This window comes from Parasteatoda tepidariorum, chromosome 10, assembly GCF_982258835.1.
Source record: "Parasteatoda tepidariorum strain Cologne lab strain chromosome 10, Ptep-v5.0, whole genome shotgun sequence".
Lineage (NCBI taxonomy): Eukaryota > Metazoa > Arthropoda > Arachnida > Araneae > Theridiidae > Parasteatoda > Parasteatoda tepidariorum.
This window is the reverse complement of record NC_141764.1, coordinates 91404646-91416172: the sequence shown is the minus strand read 5'-3', so window position 1 is coordinate 91416172 and position 11527 is coordinate 91404646. Positions and strand designations below refer to the sequence as shown.

Below are 11527 nucleotides of genomic sequence, written 5' to 3'. Positions count from 1 at the left end.
GTAGATAGCCTCAAAGCCCGATTTGGCAAGGATGACCTTTTGGTCGAAGTTTATGTTAGGGAATTGTTGCAGCTCATAGTTTCCGTTCAAAAGCATGAAAAGATATCTATGACGTCCCTTTATGACAAACTAGAGTCATATCTTAGAGCCTTAGAAACGTTAGGTGTTACGACCGAGAAATGCGCTTCAATACTATTCCCTATGGTAGAATCTTGTTTCCAAGAAGAGTTTCTAAAAGCCTGGAACTTCGCGCGTTGCTTCAGTTGACGCCAAAGAGCGATTAACAAACATCATGGCTTTTCTGAAGGCAGAAACGGAAGGTGAAGAAAGAATTAATTTGGCCATGTCAAGTTTTGGCTTGGGATCTGATGAAAAACGCCAGCCCTTTAAAAAGAAAGCAAGAGATTTGCCAACAAAAAGATTTCCAACAGCGGCAAATCTATTGACTACAGATGTAAAAGATTTGAAGAAAGTGTGTGTGTTTTGTTCAGGGAAACATAAAAGTTCAGATTGCTTTTCCGCTCGAAATATGACTTTAGCTGAAAGAGAGAACATAGTAAGAGAAAGTCAATGTTGTTTTGCCTGTTTAATGCAAGGACATCCAGTTCGTAACTGCAAAGCTTTCATAAAATGTGTCATATGCGGTAAAAGACATGTGATACTAATGTGTGAATCTTTAGCGGCAAAAAATCGTGAACCTGATAAATCTGGGCAGAAAAGTGAAAGTTCTAAAATAAACATGTCCAACATCACGTACGGTCCGAAAGTGTTCCTTCAAACTATGAAACTAAAGCTGATATCTGATAGAAAAGAAATTGTGGTGAGAGCAGTTTTAGATTCTGGATCACAAAGAACATATATTTTAAAAAATTTGGCTGAAAAGATGGAATATGTTCCCTTGAGAAAAGAAACTCTCATACACTCTTTGTTTGGTGGTCATAAATCAGATAAATTTGAACACACGTGTTATAGAATTAGATTAAGGAATCCAGAGAATAACTTGACTTGTAACATGGAAGCTTTAGATCAAGCATCTATTTGTGATACTATAACACCTGTTAGCTTTGGACCCTGGTTAAAAGAGCTTGAAGAAATGAATATAAAGTTGTCAGACGTCGGAAATGAGTCACAACCGATTTCAAATTCTGCTTGGAGCTGACGTAATAGGAAAACTTATGACTGGAAAAAGAAGAGTTTTGGCCAGTGGATTAGTAGCAATAGAGACACTACTGGGATGGACTTTAACAGGGAAAGCACCTGAATATGATTTACCATCAAGCAGCGCAATGTTGGTTACTTCCCTTTTAGTGAAAGAAATGAATATTTCTGAGCTGTGGAGATTAGATTCTTTAGGAATAAAAGATCCTTCAGAGCAAAAATCTAGAGAGGAACTGCAAGAAGCCTCAATGGAACATTTCTTAAATACAGTGAAAGTTGAAGGAGATGGCCGTTTTATAGTTAGTCTGCCATGGCTTGATGGGCATTTGCCTTTGCCAGATAATTATGATTTGGCGTTAAAGAGACTGCAAATGACAACACGCAAGTTGAAAACTGACAAATTGTATGATGCCTATGAAGAAGTGTTCAAGGACTGGGAAAAGGAGGAAATAATTGAAGAGGTTCCAAAAGAAGACATGGGAATACCTTGTCACTACTTACCTCATCGACCTGTGATAAAGGAGAGCAGCACAACTAAAATCAGGCCCGTGTTCAATACTTCTTCTAAGAGAAAAGGAGTTCCTAGTTTAAATGATTGTGTAGAAAAGGGGCTAAATTTGATATAAGTAATTCCCTCAATGATAAATAAATTTCGAAGATATCAATTTGGTGTAACAGCTGATATACGTAAAGCTTTTTTGCAAATAAGTCTTTATGAAAATGATAGAAATTTCTTGCGATTCTTATGGTATGGAGAAGATGGACAGCTGAAACATTTTCGTCATCGAAGAGTTGTGTTTGGCGTTTCTTGTAGTCCGTTTTTGCTAGGAGCCACTATTCAATACCATTTGAATAATAGTAAACTAGAAGAAGCAATGGGAGGGAATGAAAAATACCCTAAAGAGATTATACAGGAACTAATAAGCAGTTTTTATGTAGATAATTGCCTCACAAGCGTGAAAACTGAATCAGAGCTGAAACAATTTATAGAAGTTGCTACTAATATTATGGCTGAAAGACAATTTGATTTACGAGGGTGGGAGTCTACTAACCCATCAGAACCTAATTCTAGTGAGACCAATATTCTGGGAATGAAGTGGAATAGACAAAGTGATACTCTGTTAATTAATATTCCTAATATGAAAGACACAAAACATGAAAAAATCACCAAAAGAAGCATTTTAGCTGCCTCACACAGAGTTTTTGATCCTATGGGGATAACTAGCCCGGTGTCGCTACGACCAAAATTATGGTTACAAAATTTGTGGAACGACAAAATTGGTTGGGACGATGAAGTTGACACAAAAACACGAGAAGATTTTACAAAGTGGCTAAGTCAGCTTGAATATCTGAAGCACATAGAAATCCCAAGGTGGTTACATTGTGACAAAGGTTACGAACGCATTTCATTACATTTCTTTTGTGATGCCAGTAAATTTGCGTATTCCACAGTATTTTTCCTGAGAATAGAAGATGAAAGCAATGTTCAAGTTCACCTGATACAGAGTAAAGCAAGAATCGCACCTAGCGGGAAAAAGGAAACAACGATTGCTCGACTTGAACTTCTTGGTGCCACGATTGCAGCTCGTCTATCTATTGAAATAGTAAAACAGTTTCAGACGGACAAAGTTCATTTCTGGACAGACTCAACAACTGTACTAGCTTGGCTTAAAAGAGAAGACACATGGGGTGTATTTGTAGAAAATCGAGTTCAAGAAATCAGGAAATTGACTCCAGTAAAAGCATGGAGGCATTTGCCCGGATCTATGAATCCCACAGACTTACCAAGTAGAGGTTGCTCTGCTCAACAACTTGACAATTCGAAGTGGTGGGAGGGCCCCAGCTGGCTATATCATTCCCACACGCAATGGCCTGCAGCAGCTGACGAAATTTCCGTTAATGAAGAGGAAGTAAATTTGGAAAAAAGAAAACAAGTAGTTATTTCCATGGTAAATATTGAAGTAACGGAAATATGGTGTAATTACTTTTCAACATATAGCAGAAATGTGAGAGTAGTCGCTTGGATCCTACGTTTTGTCCACAACGTTTCACATCAGGATAAGTTGAAGGGAAATTTAATCTGTGAGGAGTTAATAAAGGCAGAAAGTGTGATTTTTAAGTCAATGCAAACAACGCATTTCCAAGATGATAAATTTCTCACCAAAATACAAGCTTTTCGAGATAAAAGTGATATTCTATTAAAGACCAAACTGGTACATAGTGATGAGAATGAGAATTTCAGATGTCCAATCCTTTTACCTGCTAACACTGTTGTGTTAGAATTAATCCGTGAAGAGCATGTAAAAGCGATGCATGCAGGTCGTTCCATCTTACTCTCAAGACTCAGAGAGCGATACTGGATTCTTAAAGCTAAAAAGTTAGTAAATAAAGTCATTTCCAAGTGTGTGACTTGTAAGCGTCATCAAGCTAAACCAGTAGAAGTTCCTTTTGCGCCCCTTCCAAGAGAAAGAGTTACTCAGACAAAAGTTTTCCAAGTGTCTGGTGTGAACTATGCCGGTCCTCTGTATCTAAAATCGAATGAAAAAGCTTGGATCGTTTTGTTTACCTGTGCTGTGTACCGAGCAGTTCACTTTGAATTAGTACGGTCTCTCACTACAGATGCTTTCATTCAAGCATTCAGACGATTTATCGCAAGAAGAGGTAGAATATCGGTCATTTACTCGGATAATGGAAAGAATTTTGTAGGAGCAAACAATTATTTAAAGAACTTAGATTGGGACAAAATTGCTGTATACTCAACCGCTCAGAAAATAGTTTGGAAATTTATTCCACCCACAGCAGCATGGTGGGGTGGATGGTGGGAGCGGATAGTTGGAATGCTTAAGACTCTTCTGCGTCGTGTGTTAGGTAAATCTGTTGTGGATTATGAAGAACTAACAACAATTTTATGTGACTGTGAATCGGTTATAAACAGCAGACCATTGACCTACATTCACGATAATCCATCTGAATTAGTACCTTTAACTCCGGCAACATTTATATACAGGGAAGGTAGCAACAGCAACGAAACTCCCGATCTAGATCTTGTGAATTGAACCTCTATGTTGAAACGCGTAAAATTTTTGCAAAAATTACGTGAAGATCTCAAACAAAGATTTAGAAATGAATATCTTGCTCAGCTAGTGCACAAAGGAATAAGAAGGAATGATGTAATAAACATCGGTGATATTGTTTTAATAGGACAAGATAATGCTCGACGCATAGATTGGCCTCTTGGAATTGTCTTGGAGCTTTATCCTGGAAAGGACAGTATTCCTAGAGTAGCCAGATTAAGAACCTCTCAAGGAGAAAGGATCCGACCTTTCCAAAGACTTTATCCTTTAGAGCTATCAGCAAAGAACGATATGGATGTTCTGGAAAAGTCTTCAAAGAAAATTAACTTGGAAGTTGATAATATTCCCAAGTCCGTTGATGTGCCTGATAATTTGGAAATGAATTCTCTTATCAAAGGCAGATTGGGAAGAATCATAAAAATTCCACAACGTTTAGATTTATGAACTTTTTGTTATTTATATAATGAGTGAATATTTTTTAATTAGTTTCATATAAAGGAGACCAATATACATGAGTTAGTTTGTATTTTAAAGAAATGCTAACTGTTTGTTCCAAAGTGCTATTTATAATATCACTTTGCAAGGTGGGAGTATGTTTAAGATTTTAAGTCATTAACGTATGTATATTTGACAGAAGCGCCACCTTCTATAATTTTCTTTAGATTTATTTGTTTTAATATTTCACTTTAGGTTGCGTGGCAACCGGAGATAGTTTTTGTTGTTCTTTTTTGTTGTAATTATTATTATAATTTTTTGGAATCCGTTTTTGATGCTAAATTATTAGTTATTAAAAGATTAAAGTTTTATAATTGTTGTCATTCATTTGTAGAACTTGTAGTTCATTTGATTGATTTTATTTAAAAGGCGTCCGCATTATTTATTTTAATTTATTAGCGACACTGATAATAATAATGATATATTTTATAAACCCTTATGCACACTTAAGTTTTACAATTTAAATTAGCTTCAAGCTAATTAAGTTACTTTGAAGTACTCATACATATCAATAATTAACTGTCTATTTTTTTGAAATGTTGCAAATTTGAGAGTTAAAGATTTCAGAATCTATATTTTTTTCTTTAATTAAATATTTAATTAACTGCCTCATTGTTGCTGTTGTTTTGCATGGAGGCATCTGTGCGGAATGATTTATGGTTATTTTCTTAACTTAGGTGCCAGGTAATTAAAATTCATTAAGTGACAAAGGGATATTTTTATAATAATATGAACATAGTAATAACAATTTATCTAATATTTTTTTGTAAATTTTACAATAGCTATTATATTGAGCACAAATAGTTTTTCTCTTAAGAAAGCAAGCTATTTTATTCAATGCAAGTGCATATTCAATAGGGTTAATCCAAATAGTTACTCATGAATATTTTGTTTAATCAAAACATAAATAAATTGTGAAACTTTATTATATATATAAAAAAAAATATTCTATTGATTTGAACAATGCAATTGTCGAATATTTTTTAAGTATTTTAATTTTTATTAAATAAGTGTCCAACTGAGCTAAAAATAAATTCATGAAATTCAAAATGAGAATAATTGAGCATTCACATACAATATGTCAAAAATATATTCCTTCATTAAAATGAAGTGAATTTTTAGATGCAGTAAAAAAATAAAATAAATAAATAACTTCTTTCTTCTTGAATACAATAATATATACAGCCATGATAGTATAAATGTCAATACAATGCATCATGTATGCAAAAATTCAGGTTAGAATCCTGATCATAGGCTTGCTATAACATTAATTCAGAAGTTGATAGGGTAAAAAAAAAAAAAAAAAAAAACTATAAAATTATTTTACCTTGAATTTAATACTAGATAGCTGTGATAGTATAATTGTTAATACAAAGCTTTTACAAGAATATTACAGTATTCAAATATTTTTTAAAGATGGTGTTTATATGACAGCCTCACGTTTTAATCTATAACAATGGATTTCATCAATATTGTACAGGAACTACTTAACGGCGGAAAGAGGTGATTGCTTACAAACCACCCTTTGAAAGTTTGAAAATTGCTGAAAAAACACGAAATTTGTGCTCTCCTTCTTGAACTCTTAGCAAACTAAAATCCAGACGGACTTTCACTTATATACAGAGAGAGATGTATGGTATAGCTCAAAAAAGACAAGCTCCATCATTAATAATTGATGTGATGCGTAGCAGACGGTATGAAACCACCGTTTATGTTTAAAATTTCTACAGCCAGTTTAGAAAGGATCAAAAATTAAATAATCTAAATAATTACCTCATAACTGAGTTTTTTTCTATAGAAAACAAAACAAAATTATTGTAAATGCACTCGGACCTCTATCTAACAAAGTCGCTAAATCCAGATAATAAGTTCGTTATATGGAAAATTCGTTAAATAGAAAATCATCTTTTGAAATACTTAAACAAAACAAACTAGGTTTTAAATTCATAAACACTAGACATAATTAAATTAGCAATTGATGCAAATTTATCTTGTAAACTAGTATCTACTATTTATTTTACAAATCTTAACCATGAAAGAAATCTGCGTTGAAAGCAGGAATAGAGCAAAACATTCTTCAGTGTTACACCATCATGCAACATACATTTTCAGCAAAAAAAAAGCTAAATTTATGTGTAAAATAATAGCAGCTTTTATTATAAAAGTAACTATAAACATACATTACAATATGCGTTCTTAAGTTAAATTGCTACTGATAAAATCCGTAAATTTTGTCTGAGTTTTTCGTTTGAAATGCAAACAAAAAGGGAAAGGGATTTTACTGCTTGCTCTGAAAGTTAAGTGGCTTCGAAAATCAGTTCAAAGTCATTTCCCCCATAAAATGCGTTAACAAGTTTTAAATGTTCTATCATATTTTGGGAAATAGGGAAAGTGGATCTCAAAGAAAGGTTCGTTAAATAGAAAATTCACTTCGCTATTTGGAAGTTATTTGACGAAGAAATTTCCAAAATGTTCTTGGTTCCTCGAAAAAAAATCGCAAAATAGAAAAATTCCTAGTAGTTAAATAGAAATCCGACTGTATATACTAGAAAAACTCAACATTCAATACTAATTATTACTTAAAACAACCTAGCAAAAGGAATCTAATGAAATACACAACGAAATCTAATGACAATCTAATGAAATTAATTTTTTGACACTTTTTAAAGTATTATTTAAAACAGCCAACCAAAATAATTAATAACTATTAGGATGACAATTGAAAGAAAAATATCAGAGTTTGTGGTGTCACTTAAGAGAAAAATACTTAGAGATCATTATTTGTTAGATAATTCCCGCGTCAAAATGATGTGTTCAAGTGTTAAACCTCAAAGGAAACTAACCAGTCATTGCAAGAATTTTAAATCATTTCCAAAATAATAAATTAATATTAAATTAAATTAAATAAATAAAAATTGGAATGAAGAAGACCAACCTACTCAGCTTTTATCTTCAGAAATTTCTCGCATGATACATTAAATGTGTTTTTATCCTAAATCGACATTAAATTTTAAAAAAGTTTTCTTTTCTTTAAATTAAAATTCAAAATACATCAGTAGATGAACTCTTGTCACAAATATATGCACTTCATCTCAGGGGCACAATAGTTCCACAAATTATTAAAAATCGTACTAATTAAATAACTCTCTTCATTTAATTATTTTTAATTAGCGTGAACATATTAAAAATTCAAATGAAACCATTATATTTGCAGAATTCTAGTTTTTTTTATTTATTTTAATTTTTATCAGTTTTTAATAAAAAATTATCGTCTAAAGTCAGCCACCAATATTTTTTTAGAGCACACCACGGACTTGCAGCTGTAAAAACATTTCATACAAATTTAAAAAAAAAAAATTAGCTTGCTATTTTTGAAATTGCACTTTAAAAATAATTTAAAGAATTCTATGCGGTTTAGAAAGATTTTTTTTTCCTTAAACTTTAGTTTTTTTCTTCTTATAGAAAAAATTATAGGAAAAATAAAAAATAAAAAAATTGTTGGTGATTATTACGTTTGTCAGCCGTATCATTTGACTCCCTGATTAAATTTTTTAAATGCATTTAAATTTTCCTCTTCGAACAAAGAGCCTTGCTTACTATAGTGCTGCTCTCTATTGGGCTTACTTGAATTTCAATTTTAGTGCTGCCCTCTCTCTGATAAATTATAAAACTGCTTTAGAGCTACTCTCTTTTTGGGGAAATAAAAGTGCAAGCAAGATGGAGTACAATTTAACTACTTCTTAAAATGTTTTAAAAAAAAGTATTTCATAATGCATTGATGATACAATTTTTTTTAATCCTGTAGTTTTCTTAATTTATTTTTGCCTCTTAATTTAACCACAAAATAAAATAAAGAAATTTCGACATCATGGTGCTGCCATCTATTAGTGCAATAATATACTAAATACATAATTCTACTTTTAGGTGTAGCTCAAAAAGAAAAAAAGTGACTGCACTTAAAACAGAATTCGTAATTGAAATTGATAAAAGGAAAAAGACGAAATCAATTTTAAAATAGTAGAATGCTTTCCTTTTTGAATGGAAAACAATAAAATATTTTTATTACTGATTTTCAATTTTACAATTCAACTAAGACAATGAAAAATAAAGTAAATTTTCTACTTAGTAATTTTATACTTAACTAGTTATGTAAAAAAAAAAGATTTGTGCTTTAAAAATGATTCAATAAAATTATTGTTTATTATTTGTTGTATTATTGTAATAAAAAATTTAATTTACACATTAATAATCATTTAAAATATCGTTTCACGAATAACATATACTACAATAAAATTTTTGTTAACGAATGTAATCAGATCAAGAATTTATATTAATTTAATAAATCTCGTTTATTGGTACCTCACAGAATCCATCAAAAATCATAAAGTTGAATCAAATCGAACACTCTTCGGAATGGAATGAAATCAATCTGGATATATTATCGATCAATCAAATATCATCTGATTCAGAAGTCCTGCAACGATTTTGTATTACGAACCATTTGCTATATTTTTTACTTTTGGATAGAACTCCTGCTTCACTGATATTAAAGTTTCACTATTTCATCAAATTCAGATGTGTTTTTTTCACAAATGTTAATGCACTACTCACATAGGAAGATTAAATTTTTACTCTATAAAAAGTGTGGTATAATAACTCTTCAATTTGGTGTTCGACCACCCAAAAAAGTGCATGAAGGAACACTTTATGCCAAATTAAAATCAAATCGAGGAGGTGTGTATAAAATCCTCGATTTGATTTTAATTTGCTATAGCAGAATTTTTAATTCCAAACACAAATAATTGAAAAAGCTTACACGAAACTCTATCGCATTCACACTATTCTTGAATTATTTTCGCTTTCATTAAGCCTCATTTTAAGACACTTTGGATATCGCTAATAGATTATTTGAAATTGGGAATAAAATGCCTTAAATTTGGCGATGTTTTGAATGCTACTGTACATGTATTGAAACAAACGTTCGCAATTACATAATGCGATCAATCTTCAATTGTGCATTAAGCATAATTTATATTAATTTTTAAATATCTATCAATTGTAGTAAATCAGATTTTTAGATTTTGTTAATTGAAATTGCACACTTAAAATTGATATCAAAATTAACTTACATTAAAATTGCACACTTAAAATTGATATCAAAATTAACTTACATTAAAATTGCTACTACAATTCACATTTATTACCATTATAAAATTCAAAAACAATTATACAATTATTTAAATTTTTTTTTTTTTTTTTTTTTTAAAAAAAAACCCCTATATAAACAGAATTTTGATGATTCATTGGATAAAAAAAATATAATTGCGCGTCGAAGTTTTAATTCGCATAATAAGTTTCAGAGCTAAGGCATGAAGTCATATGAAGTAAAAATAACATCAGAGGGACGCACAAAACTTCCGAACCCCTCTCTTCATAAAACTATTGAGCCAGTGTTTTACTGATTACGGCTACTAGTCATATTTTGATAGTCAAGAAAAAAAAATAGGCTTTTTTTTTAGAGAAAATACGTTTCTGTGTATATAAGTTTTCATCTTACTAAATAGTTAGAATTTATTAGCCTTTCAAAAGTTAACCCTTTCAGCTATTTAAAATTTCCACTAGGTTAGTGAAAATTAGAACAAAAGTTATTTATGGTGATTATTTTTCCTCTCTGTACAACTCATATCAATTATGCTGATGACGCAAAACTCTTACATTATGAAATAATGTAGTTATAATTAAAAATTTGAAAAATTAAAAATGAATTAATTATTTATTTAAAATATACCTTTTTTCAAATTGAAATTAATAAAATTAAGTTTAATAAATTTATTAAATAATTTAAAACATTCAATTCCAAAATTTTTAAGATCTTCATAGAAATAAATAATTTTTTTTAATTATGCGAAAGAAATATGCAATGATTTCTTTTAGCTTCGTTCATATGTTAAAATATTTTTTTTACATGTATTAATTTCCGAATAGCTACTAATTACTTAATTACTTTTTCTAATAAATAAAACGCTAAAGATAATTTAATTGTTTCAGAGAACTGAATATTGAATTTATAAAGGAGTATTTTTCTTAGATATGGAAAACAGAGCTAACGAATAAGACTTTAAACCTATTTACAGGTTGACTTTTTTAAAAGTATCTAATGCTTAACATTAAATGGGTTTTGTGTTAATAAGTTTTGTTTGAACAAATCGAGAAACATGGTCCGAGAAAATGAGTTTTTAAAAGTTGTTTTAATTCATGATTTCTTTTCTCAAAGCGACATACGTTTAATGAGAAAAACATGGTACCCATTATATTACAATGTGGATGCTGATTTGTTTTTAAGCACTTCTTACTTAAGTGGCGCGTAATTATGGAAGCAAGTTTTGAAACAGAATTTATGATTTCAAATAGAAAGGGTATTGTAAATAAATTAGTTAAAATATCAAAATTTCATTAGAAAGAAATTAGGAATTATTTAGCAATCATGATAATAACCACTAAATAAAATAAAGATTTACGATCATTATAAATCTAAAACATAAAAAAATTAATACAAGTAGTAAATATTTTAAATAAACATTTATAAATAATTATAGTTACATAGTATTTATTTTTATGTATGGGTTTTTCTTTTTATCAGTATGTTAAGACTATGGAACATTTTAAAAAAAAAATATTTTCATTGAATTATTTTTTTTAATAGTATATGGCATTGTTGCCATTTCACTTTATATATTCAAGAATTCAAGAGAACGTTATCACACCTGCCTATCTCATGAATTTGGATAAGCCAAGTACCA

The 11527-nt window shown here is 30.3% G+C and overlaps 3 protein-coding genes across 3 annotated transcripts; all 3 read left to right on the top strand.

The window, feature by feature from the left end:
- Nucleotides 1-292: 292 nt before the first annotated feature.
- LOC147803078 (uncharacterized) lies at nt 293-1159 on the top strand. The gene has a single exon (XM_087152883.1). The coding sequence runs from the start codon at nt 293-295 to the stop codon at nt 1157-1159; it is 867 nt and encodes a 288-aa protein (XP_087009009.1).
- Nucleotides 1160-1175: 16 nt separating this feature from the next.
- On the top strand, nt 1176-1784 carry LOC147803077 (uncharacterized). Its single transcript, XM_087152882.1, has one exon. It carries the CDS (start codon nt 1176-1178, stop codon nt 1782-1784), a length of 609 nt encoding a protein of 202 aa, XP_087009008.1.
- Nucleotides 1785-1796: 12 nt separating this feature from the next.
- LOC147803076 (uncharacterized) lies at nt 1797-4214 on the top strand. The gene has a single exon (XM_087152880.1). The coding sequence runs from the start codon at nt 1797-1799 to the stop codon at nt 4212-4214; it is 2418 nt and encodes an 805-aa protein (XP_087009006.1).
- Nucleotides 4215-11527: the final 7313 nt, after the last annotated feature.